General features: G+C 34.2%; 1 protein-coding gene across 1 annotated transcript in view; it reads left to right on the plus strand.

The window, feature by feature from the left end:
• The window catches only part of ankfn1a (ankyrin repeat and fibronectin type III domain containing 1a), a 197,506-nt gene that overhangs the window by 19,125 nt on the left and 152,791 nt on the right, over window positions 1–25,590 (plus strand). The window contains exons 5-6 of the mRNA XM_069194507.1: window positions 3,289–3,443; window positions 23,785–24,014. Coding sequence (XP_069050608.1) covers window positions 3,289–3,443; window positions 23,785–24,014 — 385 coding nt within the window. The remainder of the gene's footprint in view (window positions 1–3,288; window positions 3,444–23,784; window positions 24,015–25,590) is intronic.

The raw sequence follows: 25,590 nt of genomic DNA on the forward strand, positions 1-25,590 counted from the left end.
GAAGAATGATCTGTGCTTATCTCCTCTTCACCACAAGGAAGAAAGAACTGTGCTTCCCCCTTCATAGCGAGAGAATCAACCATCTTTTGCTCTTCTAACCTTTAAAAAGCAAGTCCTTCCATAGGCAAACTGTCTGTCCTCCCATTGCTGTCAACTATCCCAATTAAAAAAACAGCTCAAATCGATACAGACTATTCAGGGAGACAGCTGCCCTCTTACAGCGCTAGCCAGTGACTCTGCATCTATGTCTTTGAAGATAAAGGTTTTTGCATTCTGTTCATTTTTCATTACTAAAAGTTTTACAACAATGTTTTTGCATTTCAGAGAACTGGTTTTGTTTTCCCATTCTTTTTACTTATTTTTCATTTCACACATTGTATCTCCATACCTAATGTGAATATGATTCTTGACCTAAAGAAATTGTGGGAGGCTGGTGAGAAGATAAAGATTTTGATGTTTAATGATGTTTTATTCAAGCAATCTGCAACTTCCTATTTTTAATGAAAAGTTTTACATGTAATCAGGACAGATAAATCCCAAAAGCACAATTTTCCGTCATGTGAAGAATTCTTTTCACAATCCACAAGTTGATCACCTAAAGTGGTCATTCTTATTCTGATTTATTGCATCTGTGTGCCACCAATCTTTTGTTGCAGAAATAGTTCCATTTAAAGATCCAACAACTTTTTTAATAGTGACTGCTTCCCCCATCACTACACTGTTTTTACAAAAAGATAAAACATAGTGCAAGGAAGACAACAATTTGCAGAATATGGGTTAAGCTAAGGTAGAAGTCTTGCAGTTTTTGGAAGAGAAGTTGAAAAAAAGTCAAAGACCAAAAACAATCAGAAGCAACGCAGACCATATTATTTTTCATGCTGTGGTATTAGAAAAGACGAGACCAATCCATTTACCTCTTATATTTGAATGCCCGATCGCCTTGATTTCCTGCAGTGAAATTTTAGGGCATTGTGTTTGGCGTTAGCTACGGAGCACAATTAATTGGACCATTGTTTTGAGGGAAATTAAATATTCATGATATTGGATACCACCTGGATAGTGAAAAGAAGTTTGTCCGGAGTTATTGTATCATGTAAAGAAATACTCTGCCTTACCTGTGATTATATTACAGATTTGGCATTTAAAAAGTTACTGCGACTAAAGAAGGGATTGTTTCAAAATGGCAAAAGAAATACAGCCAAGTTTTCTTTAAGGCACACTGCAGTGAAGATGCCTTGCTTCAGCTTCAACAGATCTTTGTAGAAGAAAAATTGTGTTCAGTGTTACCTGCCATTAAAATGGATTTGGATAAGGCTAGTTTGACCTGACAGACATCATGTTCATCTTGGAGAAACTTGTGGAGTTTTTCCTACGACGAAGAAAGACTGGATCTTACAGAAAAGGATCCTGGAAAAGCCAAAGCTACATCGTCTCAGACTCCAGGTATAGCATGTTCTTGAGGAAGAAAAACAATGCCATTTAAATATCATGTTAAAGTGATCTTAACCTATAACTGATATACCGTAGCCTTCTGTGTAGGAATTGGCTTTGGTTGTTGTTAAATTTAGTATTTCATGAGAACAACATTCATGATACATTTCTAATTTTTTACTGACAGCTTGCTTGAAAGGTTTTTACTTTAATTTTTGGTTATTGTTGACTAAAGTTTATGTTAATAAATGAAGAACTATACCAGATTAAATTATATCAACGGAATCTAAGGAACAATTATTTAACTTTCATGTGTTAGAGTACAGAAAATAGTGTATGTCCAGCAAACAGAAGACTGTAGACTTTTGATCAAAAATATTTAGAAACATATTTTCTTTATTTGTTTAAGAAATAATTTGTTTCTTGATAAAAAAATGGCCAGATTTACATAAGACGTTACCTTACCTGAATTCTCCTTAGTGAACACACCAGTTCAATATCTATAGAGGCCATAAAAATATTGCATATACTGTAATGTGATGTAAATATTGAAATCAATCTTTCAGTTACTTTTCTTGGGGAAATTTGGAAAACATAAGAATAAAATCTAAACCTGTATTTGTTATATTATCAGTTTTATTCACAGCAGCTGTATGCAGTTGGTGTTTTGTTGAATTGTCAATCCTAAATCAATCATTTGAAACAAAGGTTTTTATAGTTAAATAACACAACAAAATGCACACTAGTTAATAGTTTGGTTATCTATTGGACATTAGTGTATTATTAGAATATTAGTCATTTTTGGTTCTTATTGTGTGATTGGAGTCTGAAAACACTGGGGATACACATAAATACATATGTGGAAAATACACATTTAATATAAGAACATAACAAAGTTTGTAGAGGCCATTTGACCCATTTAGTTCATTTCGTTTTTAGACGCTAAATGATCTAAAAATCTTACCCAGTCGTTTACTCAAAGTAGTTGTGTTATAGGTTTTTCCAATGTGGCCAGGACACAAGAATATAAAAGCAGTTACAAATGATCTAACCAACTTGATAGTTAGTAACTAATTGATCCAAAGATCTCAACCCATCTTTTCTAGAAATTAACCAGGGTATCAGCTTAGGCTTTGTGTAAAGAAGTGACTCGTGGTATCAGTTACTGCATGCAGTAAATGCACATTCCTGTAGTTTTCACCTGTGTCTCGTTTTTTCGAGTTGCTTCACATGAAGCAAATTAGGGTCAACTTTGCCTTTGAGAATGTTGAATACTTGAATCAGATCCTCTTTTGAACTTCTCTGAGACTAAAATTATATATATTTTAGTTTGTAGAAGGACATTCCATGAGTCCAGAAATGTATACAGTCATTTTTGTCTGAATTGTTTCCAGAGTAGCAATATTTGTTTTTGCATTGGTAATCAAAGCTGAAGACAATATTCTAAGTCTTACTAGTACAATTTGTACTTGTACAATTTGAAAAATATCCAGATTTTAATTCTGAACTTTTACCTGAACACTTCTGCAAAACTCAATAGAACAGTAACATATACTATGTGCATAACTGTTGATTCTTGTTTTAAAAACTCTTAAAGGTCAATTAAGCAAGACCTGCCTTATCTTAATCTTTGCTGATTATCTCTAAGCATCCTGCCAGTAGGATTTTCTGAGACATAATTAATTATAATTATTGTCCCTTGCAGGGTTATGCTGCCTTATCCAGCAGTGCAGCAACACCTGTAGTTCTTTTTTGTCACCTGACCAGTCCTTCTCAAGAGCATCAGGAGACAATTCCCTGGATTCAGCCAGGTCACTCACAGATTCCTTACACATATGATGTATTATTTCTTTTCAGGCCTTTGGATAGAAAAGCCCCAGTGCTGGGCAAGACCCAGTTATTGGATAACACTCCAGTGCCAGTATCCCCTTATTCAGGGCAAGAAGGCACTGCTTTGAGGAAGCGCCGCCGCCTGCCCTGCAGCCCTGGGGGCCTTCTTTGGAACACTGCAGGTACAGTACCCGCTAGGCTGCTCTGTCACAAACGTTATTTGACCAAATTGAAACATATGCTCATTTTCAGTAAAGGCAAAGTCGAGTGCTTCACACTAGTGCAGTGCTCCACAGAATATTGCCTCATAGAAATATCAGAAATACACTATAGGAAGGCAAGTGGGAAATCGACAGTACCTCAGACTGGGTATGTATCAATATATACTACTATATTACCTCTAGTTAAACCAAACAAATTGTAGTTACATTTTGACTAATCAAATTAAAATTAAAGGTGAAAGGGGGCGTTGAATCCATGAACTTGAATTAGGATTGAACTTGAACAATCCACTCAACTAGGTTCCCATTGAAGATGGTAATCATAACTGAATAATTATTCACTAGGTGAGTATGTAAAAAGGAGTGGATATTGTCAAAATAATTTTGACATCTTCAGTGTTATATCAGGTACAATAGGCTTTCTTAGTGTGTTCTAATGCCTTTCGGAAAAGAGTGAAGTTTTTATTATTAGTAATATGATGGAATTAAACTAAAGAGACATACAGTATAAGTCTAAAAAATAAGAGATGTAGTCAAACTGAAATTGATGTGCAGACTATTGTTCCCTGAAGTTCTAAAACCAGAATGGCAGTCAGCTTCAAAATTAGTTTCCAACACAACAACCAACAAGTTAAACTATGAGATGAAAACAACAACAATTAGTAGAATGCAGTCAAGTTACATAACCAGTTTGTTATATAAGATGCATTGTTCTAATTGTAATGGTAAACTAATAGTAGAGAAAGTTAAATTTCCCCCAAAATTGTAAGGTCTTCAATTACATTTCATTTTATGATTACTTTTGTGTTAAGTAATTTTCAAGTAATGTGGGTGCAGGTCTGCTCTACAGGCAGTTGTGCTTCTTTCACACTCACCATTCTAACACATTCTGTATAGTCACAAGAGACAGATACCTGCTGGTCTGGGAGTGTGTGGACCATGTGCTACCTCTGCATTGTCTATGGGTTAGCAACTTTCTTCACAAATTACATCTAAATTCAGGAAAGAAATATCTGCAATTATGCTATTCGCTTAATTTTTTTTTTTGCTGCTTATACTGTACCTTAGTCCTTACAGTTAGAGAAGCTGGGGCATTTTTTAACTCCCATGTCTTCTGTTTTGTGATTTCCTTCTGTCTGGTTTGAAGCTACTTACTGTATACTGTTTGTAAAGGTTTCATTATGGGAACTGTTGTGATCCCACTGTTTATCTTTTTTTATCCTTCCATGCTAATTGAAACAAAAATGTCATATTAGTTAGCACTTTATGAGTTTAATAAATGCACTTAGACTCAAGATTAGTGTTTGGTTAAAAGCGTTTTGTTATACTCAAAACTACAGTACAGAAGGACACTTGCTTTTTGCTTCATATTATTGTATCCTTTGCTCTAGGATTTTCAGATCAGTAATACATTAAGACATGCCTTCCCTTCTCAGACATTACTTCTGATTTTTGGATTATAATTACATTTATTCACAGCGTTAACTCTGAGAACCAGTCTGCCTACCACCAAATTTAAAGTTAATAAAACATGTTCTGTATATGTTAATTTGTATAAAATGCTCTGTAATCTGTAAAAAGTGTTTTTTTATATGATGATATGGAAACTGACAGCTACTATTGGTCTATTTTGCACGCTGTATCTATCACAATTTTATGGTTGCTATTTTAAAATCCTGTTATGAACTGCTGTTTCCAAATATGTCTTTGTTTCAGCAATACATTATACAGTACAGTTGCAAGAAAAAGTTTGTGAACCTTTTGGTATTACCTGTATTTCTGCATTAATTACTTATGTGTTCAGTACTGACAAGAAGTAAAATTGTTAGTGTGTTATTGGTTTAAGCAGATTGTGTTTGTTTATTGTTGTGATTTAGTTGAAGTTCAGACCACATTTTTATAAGTAATTAATGCAGAAATCCAGGTAATTCCAAAGGGTTCATAAACTTTTTCTTGCAACTGTACTAAAAGGCATTAAAAAGGCAACAAATGCTGTTGGTTCCAGCGTTGTTTGTCTTAGTATATGAATATGTACAGTATATACCTGTAAGATATCTTGGTGCAGTATGTATAACTCAGGAGGGAACGTACAGTATGTAATAAGCTCAAGCAGGAATAAGATAAATATTTCCTTTAGTTTCAAGTATGCTTAATGTCACATAGAATAAAATTTGCAAAATGCATAATCACTACTGTGCTATGCTTGCTTTGCCACAGCCTCAGATGGCACACTGACAGTTCATCAGCTAACAAATGATCACATAAAAAGATAAACCAGGACTGTTTTTTTAAGCACATCTTATTTTTTTCTGAAAGCACAGCAGCTTGATGCTATCAACATGCTCAGCCAACATTCTAATAGGATACAAAAAACATTGAGATATACTGTCTCAATATGTGTGCTTATGGCTGGATGCTGCAGCATATGTGGTATCATCTTGTAATCTTGTATGATTTACATAATCTTTTCACAAAACCATCCCAGGGGGGAGAAAGAGTTTGTCAGGGACTGTTAGAATCAACAGCCATGTCTGAGAATGATTCTGCTGCTGTTATGCAGCTTTAACAAATCTACAGGTGCTAGCTGACAAGTTAATTTGAATGATAGCTTCTAGATTTTTCTTTTTCCTGCTAAACCTTAGGTATTTATGCCTGTTCTTGAAAGTTGAAATGAGCAAAATATGTCAATTTTAATGTGTAACAGATACACACTTCATATTGCTGCAGCACTGATAATTTTCACTATCATTTAAAAAGAAAAGTGGTATCAACTAAGCACTGCATTATACATAGCCCAATGTGAAAATTTGTTGGTAAGAGAGCCATGCTTTGTTTTCATGTAATCAATCTGAAACAAAGGCAAGCTTTCTCTATCAACTGTCATAGTGACATGCCTTCAACCTCTGTCCTATGTGATTTTAACCTTGAAGTTTGTGATCTTTCATGTGAGCAACAGAATTGAACAGAATAGCTGCTCTCAATATACAGTACTATCTCAGCACTGTGCTGAAACATGCTTACTGTTCTGGAACCAGTAGCATATATACTGAAGCATCAGAGGCTTCCACATAAGATTTCTGCATCATTCCTTTTTTACAGTAAGAGTGAATAATCAGATTTACTGGTTATGAGATGCTGTAACCTGTGGACACTTATTGATACTCATAACATCCTAAAACTCAAGCATTTTATACAACATAATAAACAATTAATTTACCAAAGCTATTCTGTAAATGATCCTGTTACAGAAATGTGTTGAGGAAACAAGCCAACTGTCTAATTTCCCCACAGAGAAAGGGGCATTACAATTCTCTTGGTGGGTGAAGCAGGAAATCAATTTCATCATTAACCTCAGCTATGGGAAATGTGTAGAAATGCAGTTCATTGGAAGCAGATTCAGAAAATAAACCTTATTTGCTATGTATTTTATTTTACAAATTGTCAAAGTGAGTTTCTTATTTTGGAACTATAAACCTACCTTTTGTTTTACTATGGCAATAAAATCTGTTATTTCCTCTTTGTGACATTCTGTAGTCCATAAATAGGATGCAGTGGCTTGAAAGCTGGATCATATGATGGAAGACAATACCATCAAAATGCCCTCTTTCCTCATTTGCATATGTAGAATGTGATTCACTGGCCTGGAAACACCACATACAGTACTCAGCTGTTGGTGGTAGCTCTTTTCAATAGGAATGTTATTCTATTCCATTTTTCATAGTTGATGTACAGTAGGTATCTGATATAAGAGTATTTTTATTAATGCTAACTTAATGTATATGTGAGTTGTTTTATCAGTATAGTGTAGCAAAATCTGTCTCTAGGATAGTTCATTTTTACTTTCTGACAGTAATGTAGGTTTCAAGTCAACTTGAATGTGTTAGTTCATGCTGTTGTCAGGAGAACTGTTGTGTGTATCTCAAAACTATGAAGTGTTAATCTTTCTCTTTCTTATTATGACAGAAGGCAAAGCCTTCAGCTCAAAAGCAAAAACAACTTTAAAATATTGTCAAAATCTAGACAGAGAAACAAAGAGTCCCACATATCTTTGCAGTTATTGTGCTTGCACAACTGCTGTTTTTCCTTGCTGGTTATTGGGTTATTAATATGTGGAATACATTCTTGAATAAGCCTAGTGTCAACGTTTACGTTAGATTTTATGTGTCCATTGCTATCATTAATAAATAGCGGTGTAGCTGTTTGTTATTAATTTGCGATTAGGTACTGAACATTTACCCGTCTTCTTTACTGTCAGTTTGCCCTATAATATCTATCTCTAGGATACTGCCTTTGATTATCTTTTATAATAACCAGTCTCAATTTATCTCCATTATCCAGAATCATGTTGTTTTTTTAATTCTGTGTTTTGATGTCTGGTTTATAATACAGTTTCCATTTGTAGAGATCAAGGGGGTCTGATAATGGTATTGAAAGACTTTATGATACTGATACTTCACAGTTATATGTTTGTATTATTTGGCATTTCAATTCATTTTTTCTATCTGTGTGTGAATCCTTTGATTCTTAGTAATCCACTCACTTTATACCGTACTCTTGGTGACTTTGGTGAATGTAAGTGTATTGTAGAATTGTCAGTGTTGTCTGCAAGTTGTGACAACTTGCGAATAATAGTTTATTTTTTGTCTTTCAGAATTGTAGTTTACCAAAAGAAGCTGAATAAAATGCTGTTGCAAATCTTCTTTTGTATAATCACTACTGTGCTATGTATCAGAGCAGGAGATTAGTATTGCAATCATACTGTATATTAATTAAACCAGAGCCCCATGGAGACCTAACAGGATAATTTCTATCTGTCTTTAAGCTGTATGACAAAAACAAAGGGAAGATTTGTTTAAATTCACCTAAGCATGTCAACCCTGATAGTACAAGAATGCCACTTATGGGGCATCACACCCATCAGTCTTTGGAAGGAAGAGCTCTACAATACATGTACAGTATATAGACTAATTTACATCCTGTTATAATACAGAATGTAATTTGGGTGGTTTATGATTTTAGGAGACTGAGAAGATGAGGAGCTGAACCTTTCTAGTGTTATACACCTGATTAGGATTTTTTTTCTGTTCATACTTGCTAATTAATGTACAGTATAGATGGCAATATATTGGTTAGCCCATAGAAAAAATAATGTCTTAATACAACAGGTATTTAAGTTAATTATTATAAATTCTGTACTTCACAGGAGGCCTTTTCAGACCTTTATACTTCATATAACTACTTGATGTGTTCACTTGCATTTCTCTTAGAACTACAGTGCGAATATTGAGGGTACAGTTGGAATATTGGTTTCTGCCACACCTCAAATAGTCCAGTGTCCATTCGACAATAATCAGTAACGTGTAATTAAATAACTGTTCACATAACTTCATTTTAATCAACAATGTTACTGTATATACCTTTAATGCACAAAAATTGTGCCTTGGAGTTGAGTAAAAGTACCAAAGGTAAGGCAATTAAAAGTTTGGCATCTACAGGTATGTCTGTATCAGACCTTAATAAAGTGGATATGAAGAGTTTCTCAGCATTTGTTGAGTTTAATCACAGACCAGATTCTAAGCATTATGATTTCATAATTAAATGAGTATCCTGAGTATTTACACAATTGTCCACAAAACAACACAAATTAATTACTTCTCAGCCTTTTTTATTTATTAGTATACTTAATAATAAACATTTTGGTCAAAAGACCTTCATCAAGCTCTATCAAATATGTTTATACAACTCCAGAAATTGTGTATACACTAGGTAGTAACTAGAATCAAATTCTCTAGATTCTTTTTGCACTTATAAGACTTAAGTAGTGGGCTGTAAAAAGTGTTCTTCAGTTGAGATGACAATTTCTCTTAATAATCTTAGCAGTGTCACTTGATGTAGCATTCTCAGTGCAGTGCTGACACACACTTTTCCACTTGCTTATTCTCTTTTGTTACCTGTTTAAAGAAATCTCCTCTATTCTGTGCTAATGTATTTTTCATAATCTTATAGCCTCAATCGAAATAACAATCCACCATTAATTTCATTTGTCTTTCATTGTAACTCCAGGGGGTCAGATGCAATTCTATCAATCTAACAAATTGTGAGTAAGAGAAACCTAAGCTGAATGGTGAAAGCTGTATGCTTTCAAATGGAGTTAATAAGAAGTTATAACAGAAATTGCAAAGGAAGGTTGGATCCTAATCATTGCAGCACAATTCCACTTGCCTCAATATTTAAGTCTCACATTCGGGATATCCCATGGAGCATCTCTTGTACCCCCTTTCCCCTGCCCCTGTTGAAAAGGGGGGTGTCTAAGCAGCCAATTCCTTCAGCCATGTCATCAACACCAAATGCACTCTGCATATCTCATGTCTCTGTCGCAGTTCTTAGGATCTAACCAAACTATGGTATATACTGTTTTAATCAGTCCGCATAACAGATTTTTTGTCATTTTTCCTTCTGATAAACTGGCTCACACATCCTTAAATGTAACTGCAAAATTGGTTTTGGTATCTGGAAATTTGATAGTTTGTTATACTTTAACCCTTCAGAGTTCTACTTCAGAAGTTCAAGCAAAACCACATCTGTTGCATTCCATTACAGACAACATGACGTGCATGTCACACATATTTTGTTGGAATAATACATCCTCATTAATGTTAAATCACTTCAACTTACTCATGTACAAATTAGCATATGAACCATTCTCCCTTAGTACTGTAGATAATATTCTGGCACAAAGGTCTGCAGAATAAAATGGGCATGATAAATCAATCTGCATACTCTAAAAAAAAAAACAGACTCATGTGGAATCTTTGAGTACACAATGTACAACATTTAATTTATTCAAAAAATCAATTGCATCTTTTAAATACGACAGCCACTAATGTACAAATGAGAAAATAAAAAAATGGGCTGAAGTATTGATACTACAAGTGAAATTAAAGCTGGAACCACTGTCTTAAGAACACTTCTTTTTTTTCTACAAATGCCTGTTTTCTGGCTTTACTAGTATTCCCAGAGATACGGTAGCTTAGTAAACATTGACTGAAAATCAATTGCTAAATTGTTTTGGAAATTAAAGTCTTGCCCTCGAACCTTCCCAAACTTTTACCAATTTTGCTGTAGCAGGTAATAAACGGTCTCTGCCACTCCAAGTGAACTAACAATTATATCATGTTCAAGCCGATATTGATCCAAGAGCTGTATGTTTGAAAGGCATAACTTTGTTATCTCTGCCGTAGGCACAAGTGTAAATAAATCATAAATTACTTGACTAGTAATGCAGGAAGAGTCTATAAAACCTTTGCCAAGCCACAAAATCTCTCGTCTATTAAAATGATTATTCTATTTTTCATTACAAAAAAGTCAATTCTGCAAACAACTTTGCAATATGAGACTCTTGATCAAATGTTGTGTTCTGCGATCACTCTCTTATTCCATGAAAATGCAGTAAAGAATATGACTAATGTGTTGTGTAGCATTAGTTTATAGCACAGCACCAACTTACATTATATGAACATTTTGTTCTGGGAAGAACAGGAAGGTATTAAGCAGTATCTGGAATCAGATTTTTTGTCTTAGACGACTCCTACCATACATGTTTTTCTCCATCCTGTATTTTTAGAGATATATTTTTCTTGTGTTACTAGAAACTAGAGTGGAAATTGTTATCATTCACATTTTCAGTAATACAATGTTTTAGGGTCTGGGTTAAAAGTATAGAGAGACTTTATAGTATTTTTTAAAAATGTTTTTTGAATGCAAACTGTATAGTATAACCAGAGTGTTAAGGACTGAATGGCACAAATGAAACTTTGGTTCTCTCTGTTTATTAATGTGAAGCTGACACCAACATGATAAGATAAAAAAATATATTGAAAAATATAAAAAATAGGTACAATTATTATAATGTCTGGAGGAAAAACTTCCAGTGAAAACAATGATTAGTTTTTTATAATGTTTTGATTAAAATAAACTTTTTGCAGACCTAATTAAAAGGCATATTTGTGTACATTATTCTGGATATATTGAATGTAGATGTTAATTTTGGTGGTGAAAAGCAATTAACTTGATTTTCACATTGCATCTAAGTAAAAATGAAAAGCAGATATGTTCATAGTACTGCTAAACAGGGAAACTTACTTATCTGCTGACATTAATTTAATTAGCTTGGTTTAATACAGGTCAAGATTAGCAGCCTTTTGTCGATTTAACCATCATCTACTCTTATCCAACAGAGGGCACCGTAATTCAAGAGCCCCAGCAGAGAAGTGAAACAACATGTACAGCTTCCATTGCTGAAACCAGGCTTTGTTTTTAAATGCTCCTGTCCACACAAAGTTCACCACATGTTTTACTGTTTACATTGGACCATTGTTCTTGTTCTCAAATTAGACATAAAAAATGCTTACCTTAAAGCTATAGCTAGATTTATAGCTAGCTGTCTCCTTATGTAATTACAAAAATGCAATTGCTGTCTTTATTAAAACAACATTAATCAACATAGTATATAAAGATTAAGATATACTATAATAACTCATACACTAAGGTCAACTGCTGTATGTGTCTTGGAAATTGTGGAGAACTCTGGCTCCAGTATCACAAATGAAACTGTTTTATGTGATTACTCTAGAGATTCAAATGGGCACCTGTCCAGTATATGAGAGTATACAATATATGAAGTATATCTAGGTACATCTAATAAACTTTCATATTGTACATAAGGTTAATTGATATTTATTAATTATTAAGATGTCTGATACCCCAATAAAGTAGAAAGTGCAGTAAACAATACAGTTATGAATACCAGAACATTTTAACTCTTGAATAGCTGAAATGTTATATAGTGGAATACTAAATAAATTAATGTATAGAGACAAGCTTTAACGCACCTTGAGTAGAAAAGTCCTGGAACTGTGACAAACTCAAAATGCTCTTTCAGTTTATAATGCTTTGATTTGTAGCAGTGATATTTTTAACTTCATATCTATGCATTGTAAATCAAAATTGTTCCCAGTACCTGTTGTTTTATCTTGTACCCAAAACTATTGTGTAATAGTAATGGGGTTTGGAGAAAATAGTGACATGCCCAAAGCTATTATTTTATTTAATTTAGCAGTCCTAATGAATTCAATTTTATTTTAGTAAAGTTAAATGAAGACAGAAAAACAGTTGTTTTTAAAGTTATCGAAATATGGAATATGCTTACAAAGTGGCTCAACCATTAAAGGGCCTTGCTTGAAGTTAAGGTTTTGTCCTAGAGTTCAGACGTATATTGTTCAATGTTGAGCTTTTAATCAGTTGTTAATAAGAATTACTAAATTATTTTCTTCTAATTCTGGAGAAGACTGGAAGACTGTCCAAATGACAGCAGGTCTGTGGCTTTAGATAACATTTTCAACTAGCGTCTGCTTTTGTCCGAAAGGTGGACAGATAAAGACTGAGGTGGCATTAAACATAAGGTGCTATGATACTGTACAGTGGCAGTACAGGTACTGGGACATTGAAAGAATTCAATTTCATGCTATCCATTGATTTCTGTTTTGTTGTGTTTCTGCCTGCACTTTCATATTTTAGAAGTCCCATCCATCTCAAAACAGAGATGGTCTCGAGTATTGCCCGTGTACTGATAACTCTGTACAGACTTGTAAAAGCTACTGTATCATTTATGCAGTCTTAATCTACTGCCTTAAACTGTTTTCTGTGTTCACATCTTAGTGTCTGTATTGCTAAGCTCTATAACTTTAAATGTGTTCCAAACTGTGTAGCATGGGAATACTTGGAACAACTGTGTTTTGACCACTTAAGCAGGTGATACGTTTGATTAAGTCATTTCATAGATCATTTGAAAAGCTAATACCAGTAACTTGTACAGTACCTCTCAAGCACAACTGTTGCCTATTTTTGACATAATTTAACCAATAAATGTCCTAAATTGATCGAAACTTGCATAGGTTTAATTTTTCCAAATTGATTGTTGTAAAAACTGTTAGATTGTTGCTGCCCAGGACCAGTGGCAGCCACTCATCTGTTAGAACATTCAACTTAACAAAGAGGAGCTCATAGCATTTCCTGTGCAAAAAGTGAGAATACACTATGCCATTAGAAAATCTTAAAACTCACACTTCAACTGCCTTTTGTTGCTTTCTGAACATAAAATAGCAAACAATATGTGAATGCATGAGTGGCAAGGAATGTGTTCATCTGAGTTTACATTGGCAAGCTATGCTTGCATATGTAATAGAACCAAGTGTTTTTATCACACTGCTGCAATACCATAACTTGGTAAACTTGATAAAAACACAATCTGAGTGAAGTACAGTATGTAACTTTGAAGTCTTTAGTGAATGCATAATTAAACTACCTATCAACCTACACTGGATTTCAGTAATGCTACATTTCAATTGACAAGAAGCCCATGAATAATAACTGAGGGGATTTTTTAAACAGTAACAATTATCAGATGGCCCAGGTCTGCCAGAATCTGTTAAGGGACAGAAGCAGTTTGCACAAAAAATATGGGAGCTTGATTTGTGACTAGTGTATGGTCACAATTAGTTGACAGATAAACTAAGACGATGATGATTCAGCTAGACATCCTTTAGCTAGCCAGGGGCCTGAGGCTTTTCTCTTCCTGTGCAAATGATAAACAGGTAATCATAAGTATTAGTTGACATGTAATTCACTTTTTGTTGGTTTACTTGTTCGCTGGGTGACTCATTACACCTTACCACAATAATTAGTCATGCATGCTAGGATGAAGTTAAAGTGAACCAATAAAATACTGTTTGTAAACTAAATATATCAGTATTATGCTGTGTTTTATGCCATCCATTGAACCATGGACTACTTTTCAATGAAATTACAGTAAGTGCTCTGAATCTAGAGCAAATCTGATGTTCAAATTAAACGAACGTTAACTATTTAGAAGTACAAAAAAGGTGGAGAAATTTTTAGCTACATTAAATATATTTTAATGCATGTGCTTTGATATGTTTAACCAGCTGCCAAGGACCAAGAAGATATTTCTATAACCAGTTTAAGCAATTTGTGAATTGAGATGACAGTTTTGTGTCATACAAACATCAGACAGAAAATCAAATGAAAAGAATAAAACAGTATGGTTTAATATGTACAGTAGGCTTTATGAATTATCTTTTCGTCCCTTTTAAGTTTTTGACTTTAGTTAGTGAGGAATATCTAGAAATGCATATTTGTTTATCTAAAGTTTATCTCTGTTAATGGATGACTTAGTTGTAACAGGAGTTGCTATGGAGTAATTTTATACACCTGGCAAATACGATAATTTGTAAAGACATTAAATGAATATACTAATCTATAGTTTTAGCCACAGAGAGTTTCAGGTTCCTGGTTATTTACCTATATAAAATATAAGGTAAAATGTGAAAATAAGGGTATTATAAAATTTACTTTTTTTAAAATACAATTTTTGTGTTTAGTAAAATCTGTTGCTCTTAATAAAGCATGCTTTTATACATTGTCCAGAAAATACAGTAATGAAGTTTTGGATGACTGGGACTTTAAGAAAGACTTTTGAAGGCCTTGCTTTCAATATACCTGTACAGGCTCAGCAGTCTTTCTCCATTGTCTGCTATTTCTTTGCTTCTGCTCCAAGTACTTCTTCCTATCAAGCTCTGTCATTTCCAGTTTGAAGTCACCATGGTGTATCATTGTGTTGTTATTGGGTGCTGCATCTGATGTAGTTTATCATAGAAGTCATCTTTTTCTTCATTATTTGCTGATTTGAGGGAGCACATGCTTGTGTTAGCGACACCTTTCTGAGTCTTGTCTGTAGTTGCAGTGTTATTATTCCTTTCCACAATGACTCCCAGTTTAAGATTTTAGCAGATGTTTGCTGCTCAGTAGGAGCCCAAATCCTCTGTCATGTTTGACTCCAAACAAAATGGTAACACATCTGATTTCAGGTTTTTAGCAAACTACAAGTTATATTGACATCTCACAGCTGTGCTTTACCTGAAACTTTAATCTCTGGTTTCTATGTATTACTGTATGTCTGTTGCATTATGTTTTTACCTGGGAAACCCTCCTTCATCATCCAAACTTAGGAAAAGCACAGTACTTAAAGATAGAAATGTTGTAATGTGACAGATGACATAAATAAAGGCAATATTGAATAATGATAATTAAAAATAATCTGTATTAATTTTAGTCTTTATAATACAGGATGTAAAGTATTTAATACAGAAAACGGAGGTATCGATTGGTAAGCTATTGCAGATCACATTTAAAGTAGACTGCTTATGTAAAATTTAACTTTTAACAGACTTAGTCAGAAAGCCCCAGTTAGGACAAAGTCATTATGTTTTGTTTTTTTTTCACGCATTGCACATATTTTGCCAAACTTACTTCACTAAAATATTTGTCAACTGAGCCATCTAAAAAACCTAAACTCAGAAAGCTGAGAGGACTTACTGGGGCTTGATTGCGTGATTTAAAAGTAACCAACTGTTGTGTCAATTTTTGTTCCTCATTTCTCAGTAGAATGATTTTTTTGGAACTGCCTCGTTCTTTTTGGCGCAGGGACTGAGAGAATAGAGGTGCCTGGTATTTTACTGTCAACGTCTGTCTCTCTAGTTAGACCTCTCACTGTGGCTGTAACAGCATGCGACAGCTGTTGTCATAGAAACTGGCCTTTTCCTCATTATGATTGGCCCTGCTTTGTTTTATTCTTTCGATTTCCTGTTTTTAATGAAATTAGGCATGCAGTTAAGTGCACTTGTACAGCACAAAATGATTTTTTTCTCCCGTGTGTTGTCAGAAACAGATGACATTCTATTCTGTTCACATACATCATTGGAGCCCTTGAAAGAGACATTTCCTTGGAAATGGGCAACTGTTTATGTTGCTTGGTACAATGCAATGATGTATGGTATTAGTCTTTGGTTTAAATACATGGCAATTGTTATAATAAATGTAAGCTGATAATAGGCTTTAAATTGAGAATTTACCTTTATAAGATGCTGAACCGTTATGGAGCTAAGTCTTAAAGCACACCTTAAGTTCATATTTATGAAAAGATCTGTTTTTTTTTCTTTTGATGTCAGGTCTCCTTCAATGTAAAAATTACTTATAGGCCTTTTATAAAGTTCCTTGGACTTTGTATTGTATGTGTTCCTATTAGCTTGAACAATTGTACCTTAGGTTTTTAAAATATGGTATTAAGTAACATGCATCTACAGTCCAGTTTGCTTACCATGACACATGATAGTTTCTAAAAAAGAGATATAAGCTTTTGTTTCTGGATAATGGTGTATTGATAATGCACCTATCAATGCACAAAATGGATAAGTTCATGACACCACTAGCATTTGTAGTAATAAGTGTGCTAATTAATTTCATAGGGCTTCATAGGACTCAAGTAAGACATATTTAAAGGATTTTTGAGTAAACAAAATTTACTCTTGGTCATGTTTACATTACTGTACTTATACTGTATTTTGTTTTTTTCAGCAAAGTAAAAAACTAGGAATAGAACAAAAATTGTAAGAGCTCTATAAAGGTGCCGCAATACATCAGTCACATATTGCATTTTTAGGTAAATCAGTTCAGTTTTTTTGCTTTTGCAGTGAGTTTCATTAATAAGATTGAAACAACACAATCTAAAAATCTGTTCTGTAAGTGTTTTAAGAATTCAGTTGGCTAGGTAATATATTTTTACATCTTTACATTTTATAACCATACAATACAGAGAAAATAATTATTTCTTCAAAGTATTTTCTTCTAAAACTAAAAGAAAATGTATTTTAATACTTCTACAAGGCTTTACTTCTGTATCTTATTTACTTTTAACTATTTCAGTCCTATAGACAGGGAGAGATCATCACCAAAACCAGTTTTCCCATGGTAATGCAGTGAAGTATGGTACCTACTGTAACTCACTTACTCATTGCGACCAGACAGGACTTTAACTCAGGACTCTAGCTTCATCAGTGACACAATGACACTCCCCATTTATACTTATAAAGCTGATAACAAAGACACTCAATGTATGTATAACATTTATTATTTTTCCTATTTGCCTCCACATTATCCATCTTTCAGATTTACATGGTTAAATTAGCTTATTCTGACCTTTTGCTACTGCTGAATACTGACAACTGCCTCTATGGGAAATTGCACAGCTTTCGGTAAGCACTCAACAGCTGAATAAAATGATAATGCAAAGTCCCTGTTTGGTGACTTAATCAGTAAAAATGAAATGCTTTGCTTTTAAGAACATGAGAACACACATATGTTATTGATATTTGGTGACCTCTAATGAAAATATTAATCAGCTACTCTTCTTTTTTAATCTCAACAGATAAACAGTGTTTTGCCATATTAAGAAACTCTGTAATAATTACTTTGATGCTCTTTCTTGCCACCACAGTTTTGCGCTCAAATCCATTTGGAAAATGTTTTTTACAATGTTTTTAAACTTACCACAACTAGATCCTATAGGACAAGACTTGGAATGCTATGTTACAGTATGCTTTCCATGATGAACCTTTTATCATTCTTTATGCAAAACAATAAGCAAAGCTTCATAGCAAGAAATTTCCTAGTGTTGTTCACCTTGGTAGGAGCAGTTAGTGGAATCACTATGGTAACAGGGACACAAGCAAGAACAGAAGTTAACATGAGGTTGACTGGTGGGCTGTCTGTCAGAACAGTTAATGTTCAGCATTTATAGTTATGCTATACCCAAACAGTAAAAAATGTGCAAAGATAAACCTGGTAAGAACTGCTGAATGAGAATACTTGAAAGCTGTGCTCTTTAACAGTATATAATTTTCGTTCCTTTAGCCAGAATAAATTGATCTAATCCAAATTCTTAAGTAGCAATAATATTCTTTTTGGCTAATAAAAGACTACTGTTGTTTTGATTAAAGTTTCTTTATAAATTATTTTAAAATGAAGGCAGAGATCAATGGAATCTAATTAACAGCAGTCTTCTTCTGTATCACAATGGCATGCAGCCATATAATTAATCCATACTGTATAACCTTTATCAGAAAGCTACTTATTTCTGAAAAGGGTCGTAGCAGCATGGACTGTGGACCAGAAATGGGGCGTAATGTGGGACGGCACTCTGGACAGGACACCAGTTAATTAACGGACATTTGTGGTCACACACACAATGCTTGTCTGTGCATTGGACTGAGACAATATAGACACAACATTTAACCCAGTGAGTATAAACTCAGAGAGTGGAAAAAATCTGAACATGAGGAGAACATACTGTACAAATTCCACACAGAATGTGCTGTAGCCCTAGGACCCATTGAGTTTTAAGGCAGCAAAGCTAATTTTCACACACATTTTACTGAAAATTAATTTAAAATGATTATAACAATAGTGAAAGCTTTGCTTGTTAATTCTGATCTGTATAAATAAAGCATGTATAATGTGTATTTGCAAATAGATTGTTTTTTTCCCAGTGAGGCCTGGTGTGTGCAAGCCATTTTTCAATTAGATAATTGCTAGAATCCAGTCATGAAATTTTAATTGGCCTCCTGTTTAAGAACCTAGTCACGCTTACAAATGGCAAAAGGATCTCTTCTGACCTGCAGGAAGAACTCTATCCATGCTTGTCTTCAGCATATGATGGCTGAGGACATACATCATCTGTTACAATGAGTGCACTGAAACCTTATGCCTGTTTTCTATCTGCCCTTTTTTGAAGGAAGACTAGTGTAGCACAGCAGGCATCCAGGGGAGCATTGTGTATAATAAACCAACACAAAGAACAGCATTAGAGCTGGATGTAACACTGATGAGGTTTATAACTTGGGTACCTAGATTTTCAAGTGTATATTTAATGTACCTTATATCAGTTTAATTTTTAATTGGCTTTCTTGCCCTGTACATGTTCCTTATAGTTCTTTATAGGCCTTATTAAATGTATTTTTGCACAAGAAAAAGCTGAGATATTTGATAGTATACTTTACATTACTTTTCTTACATATTTGTCCATTTCTGTTTTCCTGTACATCTTCAGTTCATCTTGTTCTTCATTATTTGGCTTCCAGCATGGCAGGAGTTGTTTCCCTGGTCTCTAAAGACTATATTTTTTTTTTCTGGGGCAGCTCATGACATTACTGTCATAGCACTAGATTCTTCCCATATTTTTTCTGTGCATTTGATAGCTCCCGATCTGCTGGTGACTAGAAGGTTAAAAATAATACCCACAAGGAGAAACACAATTATGAACACATGCAGTGTATTCAGTCAATATTGTCAAGTATTTATCCAATATCTGGTATAACTATGATGGTAATTCTTTATGTCTTTTTCCCTGAATTGAGATGGAATCATTTTAGGAACAGAACATTCCAGATCACTATGTTAGAGACTTTATGACTGCAGTGAGGCATTTACAATATTGACAATTATAAGTCATTACACTGTTTTGTTTCCATAATACAATATTAAATTCCTACTATTGCAAAACTACAGTTGGAAATAACAAGAAATAACCAGAATTACTTGACTAGGACTTAGACATTGATTTAATCATGTGTAAAGTGAACAGTTCGGTATGCCAAGAAACTGACTGAGTGTATCTCGCTGAAAAAGAACACTTTTTGATGTGATCCTCCAAAGATTCATTGGGCTGGAGCCTGTATCTCATAATCAAATAAAGATGTGTTATCCTCAATAGGTAAAATTAAATGTGCTACGTGCTACCTCAATACTAGGTTAATTTAATCTCGCAAAACCTCTTGTCTTCCCTTTTAACGACTTTGTGCCTATCTGTATTCAGGGGAGAGAAAGCTGTAACTGTAACATCAGACAACAGAGATTAAACTTGCTCTTAAAATGACAGTGAAGTCTGGGAAAAGGATTTTAGATTCTAATTTTCTGTATCTTACTCAGACATTTGTCATGACAAAAGATGTCATGACAAAAGCTTCACAGATGGAAGCTGAATATGATTCTGTTTATTCATCCCTAGTAGCATTGCTAACTGTTTCATCAGTGATCATTACTGTTGTTTTTTGTTCCAGGAATGACTCTGATTATGCTCTAATGGCACCTACAGAGCTGTATCATCAAACAATTCTGGGAACTGTACCAAACACTTTGACATACAGGAAGTGCTTATATATGTTGTTCCTTCTCCCCAGGTAGTAACTTACACAGGCTATGTTGGATCTTCAGTATCAAGTCCATTTCACTGTATTCTTAGTATGTTTATATGGTGTTCTGAAAAAATGCAGCTGTCAAATCATAAAAGATATTAGTATAATTGAGGAAGACTAGATATTTAGACCTATTTCATTTACTGACATATGTAAAATATATAATTTAATATAGTCAAATACTTTTGTTCCACATGGAGAGAAAATGATCACCAGTTCTTTTCTTTGTATTGGACTACTTTATTTGTAGTCCAATAATGCATTGAACGTGAAATGTAACAGAGTTAATTTGGACAGAAAAGGGATGTAATTTTTGTACTGACTAAATAATTTAATGAATCTCTGATCTTTAACATACTGTACATAATGTTTGATTTCCAAGTCATGTCCAGTAAAAAATAGAGGTCTGGATAAAGTTTTGCATTTTATTCTATATTAAAGTGTTTCAGGTTTTTAGGGTTTTTTACATTAAGTGCAATTTCATTTGTATGGTATTGCAAACATCTCAAACTTTAGTCTTTAAAGATATTTTTAACAATATTTGAAATACTGTTTTATTTTGTGACCAATACAGAAGGCTTGAGTGTGTCCTTTTTAACCATAAACCATATGACACAACAGCAGCCTTGTTGGCCTTGCAGAATAAGATTATATTTAGAGAATACGAACATATGAATGTCACCTCCATGTTCTGTGTATATTTGTAATATAAATTATGCTGACATTAATACAGTACGTCTTTGACCTTATTTAAGAACTTAAAGTTTATATACTTAAGGATATTGGTATGAATGTATGCTCTGTTGGTCTGGTGCTATTGTGATTGCAGTATGGGTTAACTACAATGTGGTTCAGTATTGGTTCGTCCGCAGTTAATGTTAACAGCCATCATAATTTCCAAGCCTTTGCTGGGGTTTGGGGAGTGAAAGGACAGTGCTTATATTTAAAGAAAGGAAAGCTATGCAGATGTAAAACCTGAGAGATTTGGAAAAAAATAGGTTGAGGTCTATTGTATTTTGGGGGGAGGTAGATACCAGATGCATGTGTGCACACAGTCATGCAAAATCAATAAGGTCAGAAATGAATGACATTTCTTTACAAATCCATCCACAGTGTGTATAATATACTCTGAAGCATGACTAATGCCAGGATTAAGAAGGAAGTAAAACCTTTGACTTAAGTAGGTATTCATTTTTCTTCTGTCACTCATCTTGGTTGTTGTAGAAAAAAGTAACTTAATCACAAAAATGATAATATAGGTTACCTCTAGGCTTGCTTAAAGGGTTTCAACACATTAGGAGTTGAGTTCAGAAACAAATAATTAAATTTTTATAGAGGCCGGAGGGCTCTTATATAACTCCTTATATACAAATGATAACAAATACCACAGAATAAAACAAATCTTGTCTGAGTAATGTGGGAGTTAACAGTATTTGGCACAAATAAGTACAAAAGACCTGAGTTACTGTCTATCCCATTAATACAAAGTTTGTAATGTAAAATTGCTCACATTTTTAAAATTCAGAATAGTTGTTTGTATTTTGTTTAAGTAGAAGCGCATTGTTTTTTTATACTACATCTTATCTTGACAAAATGTTCAGTGCATGTACTATACAGTAAAAAAAAAACAAGGAAAGTTTAAACATTACTCCAGAGAAAATTACACACTTATCCATTTCCTGCTTTCATCCCACATATTTCAGGTTGATTCATGACATTTTTATTCAATTGGTATATTCCTACTCATTAATCAGTGTACAGCAATTTTTAGTTTCTTATTGGAAAAAACGTGAATATAAGGGAGATTAATCATTAAAGTTTTCTGCAGCAACCCTGATACTTCAGAGTTATTAATGACACATGAGTTGTCTGTAGGTTGATAATGAAATAAGTTGGTTGTAATACCCCTTCCCCCCTTAAATATATAACAGAAATAATTTGTGTTTAAATGTGTTACATATTCTTGCCATACAAAGGAATATCACAGAAGATTATAGTTATCACAGAAAGTTATAGGTTTTATTTTCCCTAAAACACCCATATACTGTATAATCACACACAGTAGATTTACTACAAAATAAGACCACATGAACTGTATTCCTCCTGCTACAGTTATTGATTGTTTTCCAAACATTAAACATCTGTCTGTACAAAAATGGAAGGTCAGTGTTTTGATTAGAAAAGTTTTTGATGAGAATGATCAAGAGTGCCGATGGTACAGTATGTTCTCTCTGAGGCACACTCTCTCCATTCTATGTTCTTGCTGTCTCCCTTTTCCTGCCTCATTGTGAAATGCAGGTAGGGGCCACCTGTTATTGATAAAACTGAAAAAGATCTTTTCAAGTTCCAAATGGGGGTGGAGTTGGGTCAAACCACATATTCAGAGAAATCAGAGCTGAATTGGGTGCAGAACAGTACATATAAAATTCATCAGTAAAGATACAAACCTATAGTTACATGTGCCATGCATCTGTACTATGACTTAAGTTTTTAGTTTGGCTTTGCTAACCATAGTTGTTTTTAATTATAATTTACATTGCATGGCATCTCTTCAAAGCAGATCTTAGTAGTTTTATATTCTTTGTCTGAACTGGACAGGTCCTGTTAAAAAATGTGGACAAAAAAGTAATCTAAAGATTACCCTTACCAATGAGAATTCACTGGTTACTTTTTCCACAAAAAAATGATGTTATAGACTCAGTAGTTAAATGTTTTTGATTATAAACAGTGTTTTATTTTTCTCTAAATCCACCTACCTTTTATTATTTCATGTATATGGTATAAACACATGAAACTTGGAATTTTTTATTGCTTCATGGATGCGCTTTAAAGAGAGTGTCTTTACTGTATTGCATTATCCTGCATTTCAAAGGGAAACTTACAAAAAAAACATATCTGAGTGACATTCTCTTTTCATAGGGGCATTTAGGTTTTGGCACAGGTGATAGTTTGACAGAAGCCTGATAAAACAGTGGAGTCATACACTGGTCTATCTAGGGTTGACAGTGTCAGAGGGAGAAACCTGAAGGACAGCATCATTGTAATGAAATGTGTTAGTTCAAGATCTCAGCTTGCTATCCCCTGAGTATTCCTAGGCTATCAGTTGTCACTGGGTATCTATTGTTTCCCTTCACTAGGGGCACAGCAGCGCAGATATGACAGAGACGAAACCTTGCCTGCATCTGCAGAGAAGCACAACTCTAACAGTGACAAAAATGATCCTGTGTTCATCTGGGGAATCTCACACAGACCAGTTCTGAGGAAAAGCATCTCAGTTGATGATCGTTTGTTCCAGCAGCCACACAAGGAGCAACACAAGCTGCTTAGCAGACTGGAGAGAAGCAAGAACAAGCTGAGGAGCATACATGTGAGTAGCATTCTCTCAATTGGGAAAAGGTGTGTGTGTGTTGGGGGGGGGGGGGTTCATGGGATTCTCATATCAAGTGCTTTGACATTTTCTAAAGAAATTATTTGCTTTGGCTTTTGTAGGTTTGGGGATATAAGTATGCTTTTTTGGTCTATGTACAGTGTGTTGTTGCTGCTTCTTTGGGGACTGCTTAACTTATACTGAAGCACAATGAAGCTATAGCAGTAACTATAACAGTATTAGCACCTTATTGAGCTTGCAAAAAATGTCATGTACATTTTACATGGTAAGCAAATAGGTTTTGCTTGCGAATGGAGTGTTTGCGTAGTATTGTTCCTTGGAATGTGATTGTATTTTTTAAAAAATAGGTCCTAATTGTTATTTGGGAAAAGTTGTTGAAGTTGCCACGTAAGATCATAGTGAAGTCTGTATAAATGATGCTCAATAGGACACTAAGGCTTGGCATTAATGCAAGAATAATGAAATATACAACCATTTCTCATATAAGATAGGCCAAATAAAGAGGCCTTTCTGTGTAAGACGTTGCCTGGAGAATGATAGTTCTGCTTCAGCAGCAAACAGACTAGTCCAGAGAAACCAGGAAACCAGTTCTCAGGGATGTGTCACATCCCAGGGCCACCACAACCATGTGATCCACCTTGTTGAACTGTTTTCTCACCAGAGAGTCTACAACATGAGAAAATCAAGGAAGAAAAATTCTAACCAAAATTATTGTATCTTACAACCTGAATGAAAGTCTTTCTTACACAGAGGCAGTGCAAGGGTAACATCAACAGCTGAGAAATGCTATTGCTGTCTTCAATGGGAAGGCTATTACTGAATACTACCATTCTGCTCTTAAAAGACCTGACAGAAGACAAAAAGGTGGAGATGTTGTAGTGAGTGCTACATGTTGAAAATTTCAAAATACTGTAGTGGAGTGGACTGATGAAGTCATTGAACCAAAAGTTGTTCTGGTCCTGCAAAATCATAGTCTATAAGTTTCAATTTTCCAGCAGCACCACACAAGACCACACTGTGCTAAAATTCCAAAGTCACAACAATACTGAGATCTTCCCATGGCCAGCTTTTTTCCCCTGACACGAGTCCAGGAGAATATCTCTGAGGTCATCTCAATGCCATCAATAAGAAAGCAATTGGAACTGGCCAAGCCTTTGGTCACTCATAGCCAAGCTGCACAGAAGCATGAAAGAACATGAAGAACATGTGACAGACCAATTTCTGACAGACCTTTGGAGTGGGTCTTCTTTGTTTGATTAAACACCTTTCTGGAGAAGCAGCTCTTAATTCTGGTGATAGAATTATTGTTTTATGATTCATTTGAAGTATCACAAAATTGAAATATATTTATGATAAAATCAATTGTCTGAACTCTTGGGAAATGAAAAAATAAACACTTACAAATTATGAGAAATGCATTTAGGTGTTTTCCTAATTTGAAATAATTCTGTAACAGTAGATATTTTGTATAACAAATAATATATAATATTATAATAATGATCCCTTGTACTTGTGGATGCTTTAGATAATGAAACCACTGTACAGTACATTCATT

Source organism: Lepisosteus oculatus, chromosome 9 (genome assembly GCF_040954835.1).
Source record: "Lepisosteus oculatus isolate fLepOcu1 chromosome 9, fLepOcu1.hap2, whole genome shotgun sequence".
In the NCBI taxonomy this organism is placed as follows: domain Eukaryota; kingdom Metazoa; phylum Chordata; class Actinopteri; order Semionotiformes; family Lepisosteidae; genus Lepisosteus; species Lepisosteus oculatus.